The 23,624-nt window shown below is 45.6% G+C and overlaps 1 protein-coding gene across 8 annotated transcripts in view; it reads left to right on the forward strand.

Annotated features, from left to right (window-relative positions):
* Nucleotides 1-238: 238 nt before the first annotated feature.
* The window catches only part of ehmt1.L (euchromatic histone-lysine N-methyltransferase 1 L homeolog), a 37,711-nt gene continuing 14,325 nt past the window's right edge, over nt 239-23,624 (forward strand). Inside the window, exons 1-3 of one of the 8 annotated variants that reach the window (XM_018229445.2) lie at nt 239-386; nt 22,266-22,353; nt 22,437-22,972. In XM_018229445.2, coding sequence (XP_018084934.1) covers nt 366-386; nt 22,266-22,353; nt 22,437-22,972 — 645 coding nt within the window. In that variant the 5' untranslated portion in view covers nt 239-365. Of the gene's footprint in view, nt 387-9,398; nt 9,667-16,721; nt 16,746-16,907; nt 17,544-19,437; nt 19,685-21,714; nt 21,913-22,220; nt 22,354-22,436; nt 22,973-23,624 lie in introns of those variants that run through there. The other 7 variants (XM_018229444.2, XM_018229446.2, XM_041572299.1 and 4 more) reach the window with 7 other exon arrangements.

A 23,624-nucleotide genomic window follows, 5' to 3' on the forward strand; every position in this document is an offset into this window, starting at 1 on the left:
ATTATAGTTCTATGGCCTCTCAGGGCACTTTATTGCTGTGTGAGGAATAATATGTGCCAGGCAGTGCCATATGGCAACATACAACACAGACAGACACACAAAGGACGGGTTACACTACTAGGCCACAGCTGAGCTGTTAAACACACAATGAACCTTGTGTACGGAAGCCGCACAGTGGGCGCCATGTTGGTACACTTACACTCATACTAAGCCGCCGTGTTGTTGTACGGAAACAGGAAGTAGGTGCCGAACGTGCGCATGCGCCGGATCCTTAGATCCCCTCATTCTCTCCCGAGAGGCTGAGAGCGGGGGCGTGGTTATGTCGTGGCGGCCGGAGGGGCGGGGCTACGCTCGGGGCTGGAGCCATGGCCACACTGGATGCTGAGGTGAGCGAGGAGGAAGCGCGGGGAGCGGGACGGGGCCCTCAAGGGCCGGCGAGTGAGGGGGAGATGGAGTGGAAGGGGCTGAGCGGACCTGGGGCCTCATGGGAAGTGTCTGTACCGACTCCTGTACCCCCTGCCCCCAACCTGCCCAAATTATACCCCCACCTGCCCCTCCACAGTGTCCCTCTGTCTGGCAAACCCTCCCCCCCACTTACACCCCAACGTACCCTCCTCCAACTTACCCCTCCCCCAACTTACCACTTACCCCTGCCCCTCCATTTACCCCTCCCCCAACTTACCCCTCCACTGACCCCTGTGTGTGTCTCTGCCCCTTATTAGTTAGTGTTACCCCCAGTTACTAATCAGCCCTATTATTAGTGGTATTACTGTGCTACCTCTGCTTCTAGCCCCCCATTCTCTTATAACCCCCCTTTATATTAACCCCACCCCCTTTATATTAACCCCACCCCCTTTAGCCCCTGCTAATTGCCACCTGCCTGTCCCACTCCTCTCAGACTCCCCGGGGACCCCCACACACCAGGTGCCAATAAAGCACAAGCGTCTGATTCATCTCTAGTTCCATTGAGTCATGTGCCCCCCTGTCTGGTGCATCCGCTCTCCCACCTTCCCTCCATCTCCCCCTATGGGAATGAGAGAATCCACTCGGGTTTTGCTTCAGCCTCTCCAACATCTGGGTACAGTGTATTAGGGTGAGGGCATGGGGTGAAACTGTTCTGTTGAGCTTGCACTCTAAGCTTGTGGAAACAGTCCCATGCCCCGTCTCTTGCCCAGTGCAATTCATATCCAATATGACAGTTGGGGCTCTTTCTAAACACAATGGCGCCTATTTTATGAGCAACTTCCTATATATCATTCCTCATGGTCGCCGGGTTTATAGTTGTGTGTGTAACTTGAGTTTACCTGTGTTATGGCTCTGACTCTTGTAACAATGTAGCACAAGTCTGTTCCCCTCCAGCTGCTGCTGCTTCATTGTTACAATCAGAAGCCAAATGGCACCTAAAGTGACAGCTGAGGGGCCTACACCCCTGTCATCTCTGCTGTAGCTGCCGACCTTTCCGATCTTCTCTAAATGCCATTGGCAGATCCGATTTTTCAGTCCTAGGGTGTCGAAGCGCTAGTGCTCCATACACTTGTATAAGACTTTTATAAAACAATGTCATTTTGGATTCAGTGCTGAAGTTACCAACAATTACAGCAGCCGTTGCCTGGTTTGTGGGGAATAATATCAGACAGTTGGAGCACCCTGTAAATTCTACCCACGTGCTGAAAGCTGGGAGAGATAAGACGCGTTTCCTGAAATTGTTTTTGCTTGGGTGGTCCCGACTTCTACAAGAAGCCAACCCCCCATTATCATGTCACACACCTTTAATGATGCCAGTGATAATAGCGCTGCGACTGCTTCGCCTCCTTATCCTTCTGTCTGTATGGGCCGCAATCTGTCCCAAGACATTTTCTCATTACAGAGGTTAGGGAGCAGATTTACAGCAAACGGGGGCAGCGCTGATTCTTGATTTACTCCTAGAATAACTAGGCTGCCTCTTTTATTGTGGGGGCATGAATTAAAAAAAAGGGGGTATAATTAAAGGAACCCTGGTTGGATTTATTTTATTTGGTCTGTCTCAGCCGAGCTGTCTGATCTCTCCCTCTATCCTCCGCTACAGATGTCTCCAAGCAGCAGTGTTGCTAATAGAGATGCTCCAAATCCAGGATTCAGTCTTTTTCAACAGGATTCAGATTCGACCGAATCCTCATTCCTGTCTGAACCAAATCCTAATCTGCATATGCAAATTAGGGGCAGGAAAGGAACTTTTTGCCACAAGACAAAGAAGTAAAAAATGTTTCTTACACTTTCCCTTCTGTTGCATATAGAAAATAGGATTTGATTCAGGATTCAGCATTTTTCAGCGGGTTTCGGATTTGGCCAAATCCTCGTGCCTGGCCAAACCGAATCCAAATCCTAATCTGCATATGCAAATTAAGGGCAGGAAGGGAACTTTTTGCCACAAAAGTAAAAAATGTTTCTTACACTTTCCCTTCCGTTGCATATGCAAATTAGGATTTGGTTCAGGATTCGGCCTTTTTCAGCAGGATTCGGGTTTTGGCTAAATCGCTGTGCCTGGCCAAACCAAATCCTAATTTGCTTATGCTATTTAGGGCTATTCCACACGGGGAGATAGGCACGCGTTTGCGGTCGCGGCGACAAAGCGCCGCGCCAGTCGCCGCGACCGGCGCAGGCGACAGTTTTGTATGGGCGCCTATGTAAAAACGCCTGTGCTAACCACACGAGGCGATGCGCTTTTCAACAGTCGCCTGAAAAAGCCTGGCGAGGCATTTTCAGGTGACTGTTGAAAAGCGCATCGCCTCGTGTGGTTAGCACAGGCATTTTTACATAGGCGCCCATACAAAACTGTCGCCTGCGCCGGTCGCGGCGACTGGCGCGGCGCTTTGTCGCCGCAAACGCGTGCCTATCTCCCCATGTGGACTAGCCCTTAGGAGCAGGATGGGAAGTTGCGTAAGTTATTGTCACAAAACAAAGAAGTAAAAAATGTTTTTTACACTTTCCCTTCCGTTGCATATGCAAATTAGGATTTGGTTCAGGATTCGGCCTTTTTCAGCACGATTCAGCCTTTTTTCAGCAGGATTCGGATTCGGCCAAATCCTCGTGCCTGGCCAAACTGAATCCAAATCCTAATCTGCATATGCAATTTAGGGGCAGGAAGGGAAGTTGCGTAACTTTTTGCCACAAAAGAAGTAAAAAATGTTTTACACTTTACCTTCCGTTGCATATGCAAAATAGTTTTTGGTTCAGGATTCAGATTTGGCCAAATCCTAGTGCCTGGCCAAACCGAATCCCAATCCTAATTTGCAATTTAGGGGCAGGAAGGGAAGTTGCGTCACTTTTTGTCACAAAACAAGGAAGTAAAAAATTGTAGTTGAGCAGGCACTCAAGGACCAACCCTCCACACAGATGATGTTGATAAAATAAGTATTTTATTCATTATTCATGGCATTGCCAGTAGATAAATGTAAAAAATTAATTTTTCACGGTTTCCCCTCCCATTTGCAAACCCAAATTAGTTATTCAGGTAAAACTTTCATGAATGAGTTTGGCGTATCTTTAGTTGCTAATGAACCTGAACCTTTCCGATATAGGGAAACTGACCCTCGATATATGACTGTCGCTCTAGAACCTGCCTGTTTAGACACCGGTTGATCAGTCATACACCGATACATTTGCTGATTCTTTACGATCTAAAGGGGGAGAACAATTAAATATCTTTTAAGTTGTATTTTGATGCCGTGAGTATTCAGTTCAGGTTGGTTATTTCCACACAGGGATCCTTTAAGGAAGCCCTTTTTCCTTTCTCTAAAGGCGAAACGCGTTGTTTCAAATGAAAGTCCAGCTTTCCGTTTGTGCTTGGCCGGGAATGAGTTGCAAGTTTGGCACAGTTTGTGTTTAATACGGAGAAATTACGGATCCTCTGGCCGGGTCCTTCTTTAGCAGATGGCACGAGGTGTCCTTGACAGGCTGCCTCCTGTTTGCCAGCATAGTAAAAACTTCTGGATCCGAGGCACATCGGTGATGCCCGATTTGGAATTTGCAAACGCAAACATATAACATTAAATCAAATGAAATGGGTCGATGTCCGATAAACGCCAGCGCCTTCCTCCCATTGTCACTTAGGATAAATCTCTAATGAGAAATGGCCGAGGTTTCAGCTTGTTTTGCGCTAATTAAACGATGAGGGCCGGATCCCGGTGGCCGAATGGACAATCGCTGGAGGTGACGGCTGAGAATCTCTTCTTTGCAGATGAGTCTTCTATAATCAAATCAGGGTGACAATTATATTTACACATGGCTTGTTTTGCTGTTTAAACCCAACGAGGTAGAACCAAAGAGTCGGGTAGAACAAATGTTTTTTGTTTTGACCCATCTAAACTAGGAAATAGGCCAGGCTCCAGCAGATCCTTCTGGGTGTGTTGGAAGTATATATAGCATCTGTATTGTCTTACCTGTCCTCCAACACATCAGAATATCATCACCCTCCAGCACCATAACTCATACTCCCCTCCACGGATTTCCGACCTATCAAGAATGTGCTGTTCTGTGAGCTATAGATCGGATCTTGGGCGAGACACAAACGGCTCCGATCCAAATGGTCATAAAACCCTCTTGGATGGACTTTTTTAATGCTTGGCAGGATTGCCGTGAAGATTATAATGAACCTACAAAAAAAAAAAAGATGATTATCCTCTTAATATTTCTGCTGTTGAAGGGAAATCTGAAAACGATTAAAATTCCTGGAAGGTCACCTTGAGAAACGTAGCAGCACTTTGTGTAGGGCTCAGCGAGCAGTGTGGGTATTGAAGTGAGATCTTGAAAAGGGGGCTTAGAAATAGCCCAGTTGAAACACCGTTTTTGAGCTCGTGACGGCTAATTGCATAGGGTGGGCCTGTTTATCTCTGCTGAATGGAGAACGGGCCTCGTTGTGGCATTCAAATCCCTTCTAGATTGCGTGCAACTCAATGACATCCATGAGGCTGATCTTCCTGCTGGAGAGCAGAGACTCCTACTGAGCATGCTCCTCCATGCCTACTGCTAATTGTAGCTCATGATCAGTAGAGTAGGCCGCAGCAGTGTCCTGGGGAAATCCTCCTTTCAAGCTCTTGGAAGACTGGTGTTTTTGTTCAGGTAGGACATGTTGCTTTCTGCCCGGCCGTTGCGTGACTGCATCCATAAATAGAGAGCGAGGATTCCATGATATGATTGTACAGTTCCTACCTAGTTGTTTCTTTTATGATTTAATCTAGACGTCACTGTAACAGATACCTTTGCCCTTCTTACACCCCCTCCCACTTAATTAGTGGACATCTGTTGCCATTTTTAAGGTGTTGACCAGTCGTTTATTTTTTCAGATAAAGGCTCAGGTTCATTATTTAGCATTTTTTTGGCTGAGATTTGAAGTTGGAACTAATAACTAGTCTGGTGCGGATCTGAGGAACCCAGAGGAGGCCAAGGTAGAAATCTCAAAAGGTTCTACAGCTCTGCACATGTAGGATAGATTTCATTATTTCTGAGCAGACACAAAGATCTTTATTGTGCTGGGGGCTGCTTACGTCTGCATCGGGCATTTTCCTGTTTAAAAGTCTTCTGCATACGCCTGGCTCTGTCACCCACGATTCTGGGTGGTCCCAATGGCTGTTTTTGTGTTAACCCTTCCTGTGTATAGAATTTCATATAGGGCAGACTTTTTGTTAATGGGACTGTGATTATTGGAGGTGGGTAGCACTGGTGGGTCAATGGAATCGAAGCTTAACTCACCCAAATCTCCCCCTAACTGACTTTCAGGCTGGGCCCCCTTAGCTCATAACAAGGTTACAGATAGATAGAAACATTGGGGTGTCATCCTGCTATAGTTCCAGGGGTACCCAGGGCACAAATAATCACTCACCCCAAATCTCCCCCTAACTGACCTTCAGGCTGGGCCCCCTTAGCTCATAACAAGGTTACAGATATATAGAAACATTGGGGTAACACTCATCCTTCTATAGTTCCAGGGGTACCCAGGGCACAAATAAACACTCACCCCAAATCTCCCCCTAACTGACCTTCTGACTGGGCCCACTTAGCTCATAACAAGGTTACAGATATATAGAAACATTCGGGTAAAACTCATCCTGCTATAGTTCCAGGGGTACCCAGGGCACAAATAAACACTCACCCCAAATCTCTCCCTAACTGACCTTCAGACTGGGCCCCCTTAGCTCATAACAAGGTTACAGATATATAGAAACATTGGGGTAAGTCACCCTGCTATAGTTCCAGGGGTACCCAGGGTACAAATAAACACTCACCCCAAATCTCCCCCTAACTGACCTTCAGACTGGGCCCCCTTAGCTCATAACAAGGTTACAGATATATAGAAACATTGGGGTAACAGTCACCCTGCTATAGTTCCAGGGGTACCCAGGGTACAAATAAACACTCACCCCAATCTCCCCCTAACTGACCTTCAGACTGGGCCCCCTTAGCTCATAACAAGGTTACAGATATATAGAAACATTGGGGTAACAGTCACCCTGCTATAGTTCCAGGGGTACCCAGGGTACAAATAAACACTCACCCCAAATCTCCCCCTAACTGACCTTCAGACTGGGCCCCCTTAGCTCATAACAAGGTTACAGATATATAGAAACATTGGGGTAACAGTCACCCTGCTATAGTTCCAGGGGTACCCAGGGTACAAATAAACACTCACCCCAAATCTCCCCCTAACTGACCTTCAGACTGGGCCCCCTTAGCTCATAACAAGGTTACAGATATATAGAAACATTGGGGTAACAGTCACCCTGCTATAGTTCCAGGGGTACCCAGGGTACAAATAAACACTCACCCCAAATCTCCCCCTAACTGACCTTCAGACTGGGCCCCCTTAGCTCATAAGGTTACAGATATATAGAAACATTGGGGTGTCACCCTGCTATAGTTCCAGGGGTACCCAGGGTACAAATAAGCACTCACCCCAAATCTCCCCCTAACTGACCTTCAGACTGGGCCCCCTTAGCTCATAACAAGGTTACAGATATATAGAAACATTGGGGTAACACTCATCCTTCTATAGTTCCAGGGGTACCCAGGGCACAAATAAACACTCGCCCCAAATCTCCCCCTAACTGACCTTCTGACTGGGCCCACTTAGCTCATAACAAGGTTACAGATATATAGAAACATTCGGGTAAAACTCATCCTGCTATAGTTCCAGGGGTACCCAGGGTACAAATAAACACTCACCCCAAATCTCCCCCTAACTGACCTTCAGACTGGGCCCCCTTAGCTCATAACAAGGTTACAGATATATAGAAACATTCGGGTAAAACTCATCCTGCTATAGTTCCAGGGGTACCCAGGGCACAAATAAACACTCACCCCAAATCTCCCCCTAACTGACCTTCTGACTGGGCCCACTTAGCTCATAACAAGGTTACAGATATATAGAAACATTCGGGTAAAACTCATCCTGCTATAGTTCCAGGGGTACCCAGGGCACAAATAAACACTCACCCCAAATCTCTCCCTAACTGACCTTCAGACTGGGCCCCCTTAGCTCATAACAAGGTTACAGATATATAGAAACATTGGGGTAAGTCACCCTGCTATAGTTCCAGGGGTACCCAGGGTACAAATAAACACTCACCCCAAATCTCCCCCTAACTGACCTTCAGACTGGGCCCCCTTAGCTCATAACAAGGTTACAGATATATAGAAACATTGGGGTAACAGTCACCCTGCTATAGTTCCAGGGGTACCCAGGGTACAAATAAACACTCACCCCAATCTCCCCCTAACTGACCTTCAGACTGGGCCCCCTTAGCTCATAACAAGGTTACAGATATATAGAAACATTGGGGTAACAGTCACCCTGCTATAGTTCCAGGGGTACCCAGGGTACAAATAAACACTCACCCCAAATCTCCCCCTAACTGACCTTCAGACTGGGCCCCCTTAGCTCATAACAAGGTTACAGATATATAGAAACATTGGGGTAACAGTCACCCTGCTATAGTTCCAGGGGTACCCAGGGTACAAATAAACACTCACCCCAAATCTCCCCCTAACTGACCTTCAGACTGGGCCCCCTTAGCTCATAAGGTTACAGATATATAGAAACATTGGGGTGTCACCCTGCTATAGTTCCAGGGGTACCCAGGGTACAAATAAGCACTCACCCCAAATCTCCCCCTAACTGACCTTCAGACTGGGCCCCCTTAGCTCATAACAAGGTTACAGATATAGAGAAACATTGGGGTAACAGTCAACCTGCTATAGTTCCCTGAGGTTCTTAGTATGTGGACCCAAACCAGTGAATGGGGGAACAGCCTAAAGAATACACGAGACTGGAGATAAAGTATTACTGTTGTAAAAATCCCAGCATGAAGGCCTAGACAAGACTGAGAGTGGAATTAATACTACAGGAAGGGACACACTGTTTCTATTGAACTGGGCATAAGGTAATGAGTGAAGCCTTGAAGACCCTCATTGCCCACCACTATAACATAAACATGTGCTGGCATTATAAGTTTTATCTCTCTTCATGCCTATTAAATGGGAAATTATTTCTGTTCTTCAGTAAAGGTACACAGTAAGGGCCACTCCTTGTCCAACCACCTCGTCTCTTCTACCTTTATCCCACCCTCACTTGCCCCCCAGCCTTTATAAAAGCCTATAATAATTCAAATTAGTCTTTGTTGCCAAGGCAACCCTCAGCTTTGTCTACTGTGATTGTTCAAAAGGAAAGCGAGTTCCCTAAAACAAATATATATATATTTATTGTACTGCAGTGAAGATGATTTTTCAGATGTCAACTGTTTTCTTTGCATTGATAAATAAAATATAGTTGCAGTTACGCAGTATTTTCTGGTTTTCCAGCTAAAAATTTCACTATTCCATTTAAATTTCACTCTGTCAATGTTTTTCCAAAATAAAAAGTTAAACCGATAAATAGAGAATAGGGGTCGTTAATTGATATTTATGGATCGGTTGTCCAGATGGCAACCAATAAAAACTGAGTGTGTGTGTTTGGTGGTGTCCCCAGTAGATGACCTTTCACTGACAGCTGGGAGTTGTAGTTAAACAACAGCCAAAGGCCAGACTGTCCTGTTTCTATTGCCTTAGATTGAGATGTGTGATTGCTGCTTTATAGGCGGGTGTTTGGGGGCCTCTTGTGTTGCAAGGAGAGGAATGAAATAATAGTTGCAGTAGTCACATATCTGAAAGGCTTCCATTGTCTTGTCCCAGCTAATGCTTAATCCTGCTGCTTTGTTTGGTATAAGAGCTTGCGCTCAGGAGACGGCATGTCCCTGAGATGTAGACAGGCCCCGGTGGTGGAGTGAGACTGAGGCCGGTGACTTTTTGCCCAGTGCAGATGACACTTCCTTTCCTGATGTCGAAAGCCTCGTTTTACAATGGAAGGAGATCCGTCTCCACTGAGCATGCCCCGAGCTCAGCTGCACACACAGGATGATTGGAACGTGTGTGTCTGGAGTTCTAGGCCTGAAGTCTGGAAGAGACAGGGAATGTCTCCCAAGCTGAATCCAGACGGAGAGCAAATCCATGGCAAGTTCTGGGAAGAAGTGAATTGAGGATGGACGTTTGCTGAAGACCCTGCTCCTGTCTGACTGAGGGGGGACTCAGAAGACTTTGCTGCTTGTGTAAGAGGAGAATCAGCTGCTGGTGGAACAAGGAGATCTTGTCTGTGGCTTGGTGGGTACATTGGGTGGTGGGGGACAAGTAGGCTGTTTTCTATCCGGCCTTCACCCTTAATGTGACTGCCTGTGTCTTTTATGCTAATTATTTGCTTATTTGTCCTCTTATCTTATTTATTGTTCTTTTAGAAAGTCACTGATAATGTCTTTTTATTCCTATGTGGGCAGCTTCTGAAATGTTAGCTTCTTGGGCAAGCCACTCAGCCTTGTGAAGCCCAGGTCATGAATTGTCTCTTCTTCATATCAAATATTCTATCTTGGGCAGAGACACAAGGTCAGATTCGGGGGGGGGGATTAGTCGCCCGGCGTCAAATCTCCTCTTCTTCGGGCGACTAATCTCCCCGAACTGCCTGGAACTTTGAGCGCTTAGTTTTCCGAAGTTGCCCGAAGTTTCCTCATGAGGCAACTTCGGAAAACAAATCGATCCGATTGCCATCCCGCCGGCGATTTTCATTCTAGCTATGTGGGCAGCTTCAGAAATGTTAGCTTCTTGGGCAAGCCACTCAGCTTTGTGAAGCCCAGGTCATGAATAGTCTCTTCTTCATATCAAATATTCTATCTCGGGCAGAGACACATGGTCAGATTCGGGGGGATTAGTCGTCCGGCGAGAAATCTCTTCTTCAGGCGACTAATCTCCCCGAACTGCCTGGAACTTTGAGCGCTTAGTTTTCCGAAGTTGCCCGATGTTTCCTCGTGAGGCAACTTCGGAAAACAAATCGCTCCGATCATCCCGCCGGCGATTTTCATTCTAGCTGGTGGGAAGGCAGTTTGGGGAGATTAGTCGTCCCGAAGAAGAGGAGATTTGTCGCCGGCCGACTAATCGCCCCGAATCTGACCATGTGTCTCTGCCCTTAGGGTTCAGAAAGAAATCCTTATCCTTGTATCCACAGTCAGGTCGGCATTTTGATTTCACTTTCTGTCTGTCCGTCCCTTGAGCGTCCGTGTGCGTTCCACAGAGAAACCGTTGCATGGTCTAGACCACAGATTTCAAGCTTATTACATGTATTGGGCCATTTGTATGTCATACAACATGAGGGCTGGACTGAATTAGAATGATGGTCATACAGTGAATTCTGGGAAGCCTGGGGACCATAAAAATCGTTTGGAGGGCCACATCCAGCCCATAGGCCTCCAGTTGGACAGCCCTGGTATGGAACAATTTCCCTTTGGCCATGGCTGACCTGGAACTCTAGGCCTTGGCTTTCTAGGCATGATGGGAATTAGAGTTTAGGAGTTTAGAAGTGTCTGTACATCTGCAGACTGGAGCATATTGCCTGTGCTAAAGCAGGAGTCCATATAAATGTAATAAACCCCCTCTCTAGAGAAGGGCAATATCATTGTGTTCCTCACTGTTTTACCCAGATAGTCTCTGTAAACTGTAGGACATGAATATTCAACTCCAGCTCTCTCCACTCAGCATGTTTTTCAGCTTATCTAAATGGCAGCATGTATTGACTGTATGCCATATATAAGCATTTATCTGCCAGTTCCTCAACTGTCATTCACTTAAAGTTTGATGTTCTCAGACAGGCGTAAACTCCAAAACCCACTTTAGTCGAGAAAAACCCCTTTGTCGGCCGTAGGGAGGCCGCTAGTTGGCTTCTGCTACATTGTTTTGGACCTGGATTGTAGAGAATACAATTGGTTTCCTTTTTTTTTTTTTTTGGATGTTGCTAGAATTTAACTCATTCTTTACCTGAATGTGATGTCCTGGAAGTTTGGGTTTGGGAATGGGGCGGTTACAGGTTATGGGAGGAAGACTCATTTTCTAAAGCAAACTTTGTCAGTTTCTGATGCACTGTGGAGACCTGACTGGGTGAAGAGCCAATGGTTTCCAGGTCTAAAGACTGGCGTCTGGTCAGGGCCACCCTTATCTGTAACCGCCATTTAGCTATGGTCCCAATATATCTACAAATACTTGGCAGAATTGAACTTCAAGTTGGGAACAATTACACATTCTCCACCATTGGTTGGTACCCACCATAAAAGTGAAGATTCGGGGAGATTTAGTCGCCAGGCCTCTTCTTCGGGCCACTAATCTCCCCGAAAAACCTTCCTGGTGGCTAGAATCTAAATCACCGGCGGGATAGCACTCGGAGCGCTTTGTTTTCCAAGGTTGCCCGAAATTGCTTCATGAGGAAACTTTGAGCGACTTCAGAAAACGAAGCGATCCGAGTCCAGATAGTACTCGCATTCTTCCTCCAATTTCGATCAAGGGTGCCATGGTCAAAATAAATAGGTAGCCTTCAAAATGGACCAGCACACCAAGCTTTCAAGTGTCCAAACGTATTTTAATTTCATGTCACTCGTGTATCCAATATATAGTGAATAAAGTACCCCCTCTTGTAAAATATAAGGATATTATAAGTTACCGAGGAGTCCCATGACCATATAAAAACACGAGGCCGAAGGCCGAGTGTTATTATACAGGTCATGGAACTCCGAGGTAACTTCTAATATCCTCATATTTTGCAACTGGGGGTACTTTATTTATTATAATACACAAGTTTCAGTGAGTCATGTGACAGAAATAACATCAGAACTCACCGTTTATAACTGATGACATCAGAACTCACCTTTTATAAGGATATCATTTACAAGATATTCATGGCTTTTGTGTATTATATATATATAAATATAAAACAGAATCTATTGGTACACTGCAGAGGGGAAGGGTAGCGTGAGAAGTATAAGCTGAGTTGAGTTTAATGATATTTTCTGGGTTTTTTGGGTCCAATTGCCTTAATGACTGCGTCTATAGAACGCTATAGTTCTCACTAAATTATGTATTTTACATTAGAAAAAGTAGGACACAATTCTAGCAGTTTCCATGGCATTGGTTAACATTTTTTTTCTTAACACCCCCCCCCCTCCGTGTCTGACTTTTTTTTTTTTTTTTTACTCTCAGCCACTGCACCAATACAGTATCTATATACCCAATGTAAGTAGGTTGGGCAGAGATTGTTTGCTCTGGGGCCTAGGGCTAATGAGCTGGGCTTGCAGAATTCATTGTAGGCCACAATCTCTTCCATTCATTCTGTCCTTGGAACTATAGTTGTGAGCTAAGGGGGCCCAGTCTGAAGGTCAGTTAGTGGGAGATTTGGGGTGAGTTTTTATTTGTACCCTGGGTACCCCTGGAACTATAGCAGGGTGACACCCCTATGTTTCTATATATCTGTAACCTTGTTATGAGCTAAGGGGGCCCAGTCTGAAGGTCAGTTAGGGGGAGATTTGGGGTGAGTGCTTATTTGTACCCTGGGTACCCCTGGAACTATAGCAGGGTGACACCCCAATGTTTCTATATATCTGTAACCTTGTTGTGAGTTTAGGGGCCCAGTCTGAAGGTCAGTTAGGGGGAGATTTGGGGTGAGTGCTTATTTGTACCCTGGGTACCCCTGGAACTATAGCAGGGTAACACCCCAATGTTTCTATATATCTGTAACCTTGTTATGAGCTAAGGGGGCCCAGTCTGAAGGTCAGTTAGGGGGAGATTTGAAGGTCAGTTAGGGGGAGATTTGGGGTGAGTGCTTATTTGTGCCCTGGGTACCCCTGGAACTATAGCAGGGTGACACCCCAATGTTTCTATATATCTGTAACCTTGTTATGAGCTAAGGGGGCCCAGTCTGAAGGTCAGTTAGGGGGAGATTTGGGGTGAGTGCTTATTTGTACCCTGGGTACCCCTGGAACTATAGCAGGGTAACACCCCAATGTTTCTATATATCTGTAACCTTGTTATGAGCTAAGGGGGCCCAGTCTGAAGGTCAGTTAGGGGGAGATTTGAAGGTCAGTTAGGGGGAGATTTGGGGTGAGTGCTTATTTGTGCCTTGGGTACCCCTGGAACTATAGCAGGGTGAAGTCGTTGTTTCACATCTTTAGAACCTTGTTCTAAAACAAAAGTGGAATTTAAAACCAGGTAGACTATAAATGTATTGAGAATTGAGAAGAGTGCAAGGCCGTGGGTTCCATATAAATGATTGGGCATGACTAGCTTTCCCCATTGCAAGGGCAGAGTATAAATAATATTCGGCTAACTTCTGATGCCACGTTAAACAATGCAGGGTTTGTGCCGAGATCTCCACCTTTATTATCTGTTGGGTAACTGTAGCACTCATCTTGCATATCTAATCAGCGGTGATCATAATGGAATTATTGAGTCCCTTCTTCACTGCAGAAGTTTTAACTCATGGAATTTGGAGACCTCCGAGGCGTAGGGATTCACAGGCATTGCTTGGAATGGTCCTTAATAATGTTGGCATTGCTCTGTTTCCTCTCGGCACATTGGTTGGTAATTAGGAACAGAAGATATTCCCATATTAATTCCCCATTAGCTCTGCACCCTTGCAAAGTTCTGCCGTTCCTCAGGAATGTTTGTCTAAACGCTGGCTTGTATACAGCAACCCGGCTCCTCCAGCCTTGGAGGCTCCTAAAATACCCATCAGGCTGAAGAGGAAACAGCTTTAACGGTTGATGTCCCCCTCCCTTGTGGCAAATTATAAACTCATTTTATGTTTGACTGTACTATCCCACGGATTGGGGATCATGTCCTATCAAGCATGGCTTGGGTGAACTCCGTGGAGCCGTCAGACTGATCCACATTCCTGTGCCTTGTGCAGATGTTGGGAGCTGCTTTGTTCTTGGTTATTCAAACACCATTCCAGTGATTCTGCTCCGTCTATGAAATGGCTGCAGTCTCACGGGCAAGTGAAATGGTCTCCTCCACCAGGCATGCTCAGTAGAGGGAGCCCTACCACCTGATCCATTCACACCCAGACACACACACACTGTCATGGATCTTTTCTATGCCCTTCTGTGGCTTTCTGGAAGGTAATCAGCACCCATCCGGGTAGAATACTCTTGTTTTTTCAGCCTAGTTTCTCTCTTTTGTGTCGCAGAATCATTTCCTGCAATGGAACCATAGCTAGGGGTACTCCAAAGGCTCAAAAAGCACGACTGCTTGCAGGGCTTGAGAGCAGGAAGTGGTAAGGGAGTGTGGACAAGTTCTAATGCAGCCTTTGCAGACTACGTGTCCCAGCATACCCAGCTAGGCTGCAGATGTTGACCTAGAAATGCCAGGACTGAGTCTGCTGACCTTGAAGAATGTGAGGCCTGTTTGTGATGACCTTAGAGAACAGAAGATTTCCTTAAAAATTACTCCTGCAAGCTAATATTCTTTAATGTTTGCACTGCAGTAACCATCACCCCCTCCATTATCTTGTAAACCTTCCCCCTTATCAACTGCTGCTAAGCACTTGTGCGGCTGAGGGTTTCCAGACTTCTAAATTGCCTGGTTTTGCCACCACTTGCCTTGGCCAGTTGATGAGTTTAAGGGCACTTCAAGCTGTGGTTGCCCTATTTGAATAATACCTACTCTTTGGCTTTTGCATTCCAGTTGTAGATGGACTACAACTCCCATGATGCTTTAAGGAGCAAGTATTAGTGACTAGCCTCTACTCAAGGCCTTCATAATAAAACTTTCCTTTTTTAGAGACTTGTGGATATATTCATTTGTGAGAAAAAAACCCTATGTAAGGACTGGGTGAGACAGCTGAACAGTAGAACGATATCAAGGGATGCTGGGAGTTGTAGTTTAGTGACAGAGCAGGTTGTGCAGTCATAAATATGGCAAGTTTTAGCTCAAAACCCTGTAACGTTGAATCATTTCCATTTTCTGTTGGCAAGGGTCCTTTATCCATGAGAATGGTTTTAATTTGTGATGGGGCTTATTCTTCTTCATTGTCTCCAGGAACCAGGCCCTGTGGGTTTCAGTGGGATTAAGGTGGTTTCAATGGGATACAGGCAAGAAAATCCTCATTTATATGTTATAAAAAGCAACGATGACCTATTCACTTAATTTAAGTATTGGTTGGGTGGGACACAGTCCGGTGACATACATTCCCTGGTTCCCTTGGGTATTATCCTGCAGATCTCTTCTCTTTCATGTACATTCATTTACAGATATCCAGAGAGGTTCAGTTATGTAGTACGGGGTCTATGGAAATCAATATATATGTCAAGAGCTGACACTCTAAATGACACAACTTCAGATTTGACGATGGACTGAGAAGCGGTGACCCTTATTAGGTCTATTAGGAGCAACGATTGAGTACATTCTTAAAGGGGAAGTTTACCCCGAAATAAAATTGTTTCCTAATGAAAGCTCATAGAACACTGAGCAACTTTCCAATTGGACATGATTAAACATTTTGAAGTTTAGAAAAGATAATTTGTAAACATGATTGCAGTTGATGGCAAGCAGTGCGTCGGCCCTTTTGTGTTTCTGCAAAGGTTTGAGAATCGGCTGCTTCTTGCTACATTGTTTCAGAAGAGCAGAGAATGGAGAGGAGCAGACACTTCTTGTTACATTGTTTCAATGTTATTAGTAGAACCTATGGTTACAAATAGCTTACAAACCAATGAAATATCATAATGAAGGTTTGATTAGGATTACTCTTCCTTTCTTGGATTTAATTGCCCTTTAATACGAGCATCGTAGAAGAGGGAGGGGCACAGCGTAATATGGATAATTCCAAGGCGTGAAAAAGGGCTTCTCCAGCAAAAGAATGGTGGATAGAACCGGGGGACACTCTCTGAGGTTGGAAGGGAGCATAAGGAAGAGTTATAGATGCATGGAACGGCCTTCTAGCATGTGTGGTAGGGATTATATAGTAAAGGTTTATTGAACTTATAAGATGCATATAAATACAGTGTTTATATAGTTGGGTCAGTTGAAGCCAAAAGGCCAGTTTTTTGATATCCAGCTCTTATGAGTTCCACCCTTTATTGTGCTAGTACCAGAAGGGTAAAATAACCCTAGAATTGTGATTGTGTCCTTCTCCTTCTCCTCCTCCTTCTTCTCCATTCCTGGTCAGTTGAGCACATGGCTCTCATGATTGCAGTTAAGAAGCCCATCAGAAATGGTTAGAGCCGATCCTGCAGCTCAACTGACAGATAGCAGGATATGTATTTATGGGGAGGAGAGGACTTGTTTATCAAGTGAAGGAGGTGGGGTGGGAGGGAGGAGAAGAATTAAAGAGAAGGAAAAAGGCTGCTTTGCATTGTTGCTGTGGAATGGAAATGGTAGGTCACCGAGTGTGTAAACAATACAGTGCAGACATGGCCGCGTGTGAGCATGCTCCGGAAAATGCCTGTAGGGGGAGGTGGTTGGGCAAAGATGATCTAATTCATCGCAATCCTTGAAAAAGACCCGGCTTCATGCTAATGACCGAGGAGGAACAACACTACAGGGACTTCCAGTGTAGGCCTCAGCCTTCAAGTGTCCTACCTAGGCCTGCTCTCATATCCTTTGTGTAGCTCACACTGGGGCTGGGGGTTCCTGGGCCTGTAAGCCCTTTGTTTGACTGCATGGATTAGTCTGTAAATACTGGTGTGTGTGTTGTCTCTGAGGATCCCCCTGTCTCTTGCACTGCAACTCCTTCCCAACAAGCCGGTTTTCTTTCACTTGTGTTTGATGTCTATGGAAGCTGGGGCCTTGAGTGTTGGGGTCTTCTCTAAGCTCAGGGTATAGTCAAGTCGTGTGTATTCTTGCACTCAGGATTGTGTCTCTGAGACACTCAACTGGCTTCCATACAAACCAACAACTGGCTTCAGCTCCTGCCCCCCTTTACCTACGCTGTGTGCACTGCTGAATTTGTTGTTGACTTAAGGTTTCATCAGGCTGGGGCTGCTACAAAAATTAGGCCTGTGTAATAAGATCAGATAAACTTTCTACAAATTACTGCATGTATCAATTAGCAGCGGCAAAATAATGTTAGAATCCTGCACAGCCATTAGTTCTGCCCCCAAACTTTTGGGCATCCCCACTCTACAGGGCCCGAAGCAGTGGATGGGAGAGTCCAGTCTGATGACAATTTTGGGGTGAGTGCTTATTTGTGCCCTGGGTACCCCTGGAACTATAGCAGGGTGACTGTTACCCCAATGTTTCTATATATCTGTAACCTTGCTATGAGCTAAGGGGTCCCAGTCTGAAGGTCAGTTAGGGGGAGATTTGGGGTGAGTGCGAGATTTGGGGTGAGTGCTTATTTGTACCCTGGGTACCCCTGGAACTATAGCAGGGTGACACCCCAATGTTTCTATATATCTGTAACCTTGTTATGAGCTAAGGGGGCCCAGTCTGAAGGTCAGTTAGGGGGAGATTTGGGGTGAGTGTTTATTTGTGCCCTGGGTACCCCTGGAACTATAGCAGGGTGACTGTTACCCCAATGTTTCTATATATCTGTAACCTTGTTATGAGCTAAGGGGGCCCAGTCTGAAGGCCAGTTAGGGGGAGATTTGGGGTGAGTGCTTATTTGTACCCTGGGTACCCCTGGAACTATAGCAGGGTGACTGTTACCCCAATGTTTCTATATATCTGTAACCTTGTTATGAGCTAAGGGGGCCCAGTCTGAAGGCCAGTTAGGGGGAGATTTGGGGTGAGTGCTTATTTGTGCCCTGGGTACCCCTGGAACTATAGCAGGGTGACTGTTACCCCAATGTTTCTATATATCTGTAACCTTGCTATGAGCTAAGGGGTCCCAGTCTGAAGGTCAGTTAGGGGGAGATTTGGGGTGAGTGCTTATTTGTACCCTGGGTACCCCTGGAACTATAGCAGGGTGACTGTTACCCCAATGTTTCTATATATCTGTAACCTTGTTATGAGCTGAGGGGGCCCAGTCTGAAGGTCAGTTAGGGGGAGATTTGGGGTGAGTGTTTATTTGTACCCTGGGTACCCCTGGAACTATAGCAGGGTGACTGTTACCCCAATGTTTCTATATATCTGTAACCTTGTTATGAGCTAAGGGGTCCCAGTCTGAAGGTCAGTTAGGGGGAGATTTGGGGTGAGTGCTTATTTGTACCCTGGGTACCCCTGGAACTATAGCAGGGTGACTGTTACCCCAATGTTTCTATATATCTGTAACCTTGTTATGAGCTAAGGGGGCCCAGTCTGAAGGCCAGTTAGGGGGAGATTTGGGGTGAGTGCTTATTTGTGCCCTAGGTACCCCTGGAACTATAGCAGGGTGACACCCCAATGTTTCTATATATCTGTAACCTTGTTATGAGCTAAGGGGGCCCAGTCTGAAGGTCAGTTAGGGGGAGATTTGGGGTGAGTGCTTATTTGTGCCCTGGGTACCCCTGTAACTATAACAGGGTGACGGTTACCCCAATGTTTCTATGTATCTGTAACCTTGTTTTGACCTAGTGAGAAGAGGGGTTTATCAAATGTTGGATTATGACTAGTTGAAGTAGTTAGTTAGCAGAACTTTCTCTGGGTTACAGGCATTATTCTGTAAAACAAAAGAATTTTTTTATGCCAGCCATGTGTACAGCTGTTGGGTGTGTTATTACTTGGTGCGGTGGTCTTCTGTATGGCGTTGATACAACATGATATTTCAGGCTAGACAGTACAATAAAAAACCTTGCTCTGTATGATTCAGTTGCTTTCCTTGGAATTCTATCTGCTCTTTGGGGGAATGTGGGCACCTCGTGGGATCAGTACAGAGCACAGACAACCCACATTAGAAGGTGCTGCTAATTTGGACACAAGATAAACAGTTTGTCTTCTATCTTCTAATGAGATTGATGTGCAAAGGAGACGTCTCCATGCTTGCTATAGTCCTTCCCAGCTTGTGCCTACATTGTTTCCTTGCTTTATCTACTCAATTGAGAGAGTTTGTTGGACAACAAAAGCACCTTCATTTAGAGTTCCCCCCCCCCCCTTGGCTGTGGAGCAAGGTTTGAGCTTTGAGCCTGACAGCCGAGAAGGCTTTTGCTAATCACTGAGTGAGTGGAATGAAGGAGGGACGGCAGTAGGAGGAAGGTACAAGGGACTCTTATTATGAAAGCAGACAGTGCCGTGCGGTTGGCTTTTGTTGGGTCTGCTGCTATTTGTCGACATTTTCCTGGGAGGGTGCAATGCAGCCCTGCCAATCACACTGCAAATGGGTGACTGCTGGGAAGAGACAGACAGAGCAGAAGAAAACTTTTGGTTTTTTGGGGGGAGACTGAAGGTATTGCTTCATGTAAGAGAAAGTTGCAAGTCTAACTCAGGAGGCTTTGGGTGGAAGGGAGGGGAAGGCTAATGCTTTGCAGTCAGCTGACCCATATGGTTGGAAAGCAATTGCTCCTGTGCTCTTTGTATGTTCTTGATATGTGTTTTCCCAACAGTCTGTGGTCCTTGTGTGCTCCATGTCTGGGGCATGTGCCATGTTTATCAGTGCCCCAGATAGCTGGTTGTCCCTGGTTATGGAGAGCAAATTGGTGCTTTGCTTTAGGAGAGACTGTAGACCAGTCTAGACGTTGCTTAAAAAAAAAAAAAACAGCAGGTTTTTCCGTGGGCTTAGGATCATATTGAATGGATCTTTGGACTTGGCTTCACTGCTGTTGAGAGAGCTCAGTGTGGGTTGTGCAGGGTATGTGCAGCTTGGAGGTATTTGAGGAGGATTTGCATGTCCATTGGGGAAGATTGCCTTGGGCTTTTGGTTGATTTCACAGCTTTGACTCCTCCAGACTACACGGTGCCTTGGCTTGGCTTCTCTAAGTGGCATGTGTGAAGGCCTCGCGTCCGACCGGGCTGCTGTTTCTATTTAGGGATACTGTTTTTAGACTTCAACAGTAGCGTTGCATCTACAGACAATAACCCAGCCATGAAATCTAGCACAGTCGCGATAAGCCGCCGGTACCGCTACCCATCACTTAGCCAGAACCAGAGCCGGAGCTCACGGAACATTTTACCCTTAGCAAAATACTGTTATTATCCATTTAATTTAATTTATGCAATAACCCGGCGTGACGGAGCAGCAGCATTTATCAAGCTGCAGATAGAAGATTGAGATATAGGAAAAAAAAACAATCTTGACGCATTTTCCTTTCAACGTGGGGGCATGTTTTATTTGGGACGTTATTTTCTTCTGTACGAGAATTTGCTCCCTGGGACGAGGCAGTGCAGAACCATCCAGCCATGTTGGTTGTGTCTGAATCAGGCTCCACGTGAAAGTTGCAGGAAAACTTGGCCTTTAATATGACCTTGTTTCCACTCTGTATGTCCATGCATGGGCTCCTTAGGTTCAAATTTCTTCTCCTTAAGGAACGTTAAGGGCATAGGTTTGTGTACAATGTTTATATATAGCGGTGGCCTGCTCTGATAGCTTTTGTAAAGCTAGTAGGAGACCAAAGTGTGGATCTGTTTCTTATAATGGTGCCTATTAAAGTCTCATCAGCACCCTTTTTTGTCTGAAGTTGTATGGATCTGCTCATGTTGGTAGGGGTTGAGGCCTGCAAGGTGGCATTGAAACCTGGTGGACCCGTTGAGTCTTCTCTACGATCAGGCATCTGTTCAGCAGGAGGATATGGCCTTATGTAGTTTGCCCCTTTTCTCCACCTGTAGAGTCTGGATTTGGCCAGGTTTCTGAATACTGACCACCCATGCAATAGTGAACTATTCCTTTGAGATCAGCGTCACAGAATTTTCAGCAGAAAGAATGCGTAAGTGTTTTCTTTATAACCCCAAGGAATTAAGCCGATCATATAGGCAATTGACGGTCAGGTACGTTCTCCATTACTATTGAAGGCTGATTAGCATTTCCTTTAATTGCACTTATTGAAAAAGATTGATGAGGACAAACAGATGCTCAGATGCCTGAAAAGCTGAACATCAATGGTGCAAGCCCTCTTTATTATGTCCGCTGCGTGGGGAATACTGGGTTAGTATCCAAGTTATAGACGTGTCATTGTCGGTTGTCAACGGTTTGCCTCTCCCTGCTGGGGACCGGACGCCTTCCGAAAGTCCAGCTTCAGGGCCTAAGATTTAGTTTTATGTATTACTGTATGTATTTCCAGCTACTGAGGACATTACGCTGTATTTTTTTGAGATCTCGGTGACCCACCCTAACGAAATTGTTTGCCGAAGCTCAGTCCTGGCAGCCTAACCGGCTTTAATGAAGAAAACATATTTCACCGACGTTTGTTTTATTGCACTTTACAGTTTTGCTGTGTTCTGTAAACACTAGAGTCTCCTTACTGTTTGCCCTATGACGTGGATTTGCATGCCTTGGCAACCTTCCACTCGATGTTAACTGGGGTGGCAAGGCCAGTCTGTCATGCTGCCGAAATTACTGGCACTACATTTTGGCACAGCCTCCGAGGGAGAGAGAATTTCCCCAATCTTTCTATCTCTTTTAGGAAGGGGATAGTACAGAAGCTGAGCAGGAACGTGGTCAAAAAGAAGCAGGCAGATGTTGTCCTTCCACTGGTGGGCTTTGGGAATATTTTATTAAAATGTGATTTCTCTTTGCTTGGCGTCCGCGGTGTGATATTCAAGCCATCCTTTCTTCATTGGCCTTTCACTTATGTTTAGTCTGATTTGTTTAGAATTTCAACATAATTTAACCTAGGCTTTGTTTTCCATGAATGTATTGATGGTGAAGGCCCTCATTTTGTAGGCCATGATTCATCATCTTCCCTCTGAGTCATAGTTTGTCCATGGTTGTGTAAGATAATCACTTTATTGTATTCATTCATCCCTATAGACAGGAACTCAATGTGTGTTCTTTTACATAGGTAATAGGACTCCCTGTTCAAAATTATACTAATTTTATCCCACAGCGAGTAGACCCAAGCCAAACGGAGTCGAGGAACGACTTATTCCTGAAGACGGACTTGTTGAAAGCAGTCACCAACAGCCAAGAGGAAGGTAAGTGCCTCCATTCTGATAGGTAACAATATGGATTCCGCAGTGATGGAAATGTTGTAATGACTTAGTCTCTTATTTTGCAGTATCTGAAGCCATGGCCGGTGATGAAAACCTGCCGGACAAGCAGATTGGTGAAACCAATGGATCTTGTGAAAAGAACGAGTCTAAGGACCACGGTTTATTGCCACTCCCTGCCCCGGACAGCACAAAACTCCCGCACCAAGACTCTGTTTTTAAAGCTTTTCGAGTGGCGGAGAATGGGGTGTGTGACAGAGACACGGAGGATGTCAGACAGTACCCCTTAAAAGAAAGTAACCCCACACAGACATCAGTAACAGGAAGTAATGGGTACATTTTAAACAAACCTGCCATTTTGGAGCAGCCATTAAGGACTTCAAACTTGTCACCTCTAAGTGGTCATGCTGCTAAAACTATACCAGTGGCTGCCAGCAAACCCAAAGCAGCTTCTAACGTTTATGTCCCTCCTGCCCCTTCTCCTGTCCCCCCCAATCCTGGGGATTCTGGACTGGTTGAGAATACCAAGCAACAGGACAGTGCTTTACCTGATCTGAAGGTTCACCGTGCACGAAAATCTCTTCCGAAGACAGGCGTCAGTTTGGTAAGTGAGACGGAATTTGGTAGCTAATTAGCTGCAATAGTATGCAGAGCAGGGGCAATATGGGGGCAAGCTACACGATTCTCAAATAAGGTTCCATCTGAAATATGCAGTATGTAAATCTAATATTGACTGATAATAAAACAATATCCTTTATTATGTACCCATTTAATGAGCTAAGGAGTGCCCTGACCAAAGGTTGGACCTTCGAGGGGCACCGTGACCAAAGGTTGGAACTTTGAGGGGCACCCTGAACAGAGGTTGGACCTTCGAGGGGCACCCTGACCAAAGGTTTGAACTTTGAGGGGCACCCTGACCAAAAGTTGGACCTTCAAGGGGTGCCATGGCCAAAGGTTGGAACCTTGAGGGGGTGCCTTGACCAGTTAGACTTTCAAGGGGCACCCTGACCAAAAAAGGTTGGACCTTTTCTCTCTCTCTCTAGTATCAGTTGGGTGTCATTTAAGTTCTAAATTGTTTTAATGTGTTGAGCAAGGTTATTTTGACAGAGAAAAGGGTGGTGATTGTCTCTGCCATCATCACTGTCGGCACTTCCTGGATCCTCCTAAACCTGCACCCATTGTTTCTGTACACATGAAGCAATGTCTTCTCTGCTTACATCTTTTCATTTGAAAACCCCTGTACTACAACGGTATTC

The sequence above is a fragment of the Xenopus laevis genome, chromosome 8L (genome assembly GCF_017654675.1).
Source record: "Xenopus laevis strain J_2021 chromosome 8L, Xenopus_laevis_v10.1, whole genome shotgun sequence".
Classification (NCBI taxonomy): domain Eukaryota; kingdom Metazoa; phylum Chordata; class Amphibia; order Anura; family Pipidae; genus Xenopus; species Xenopus laevis.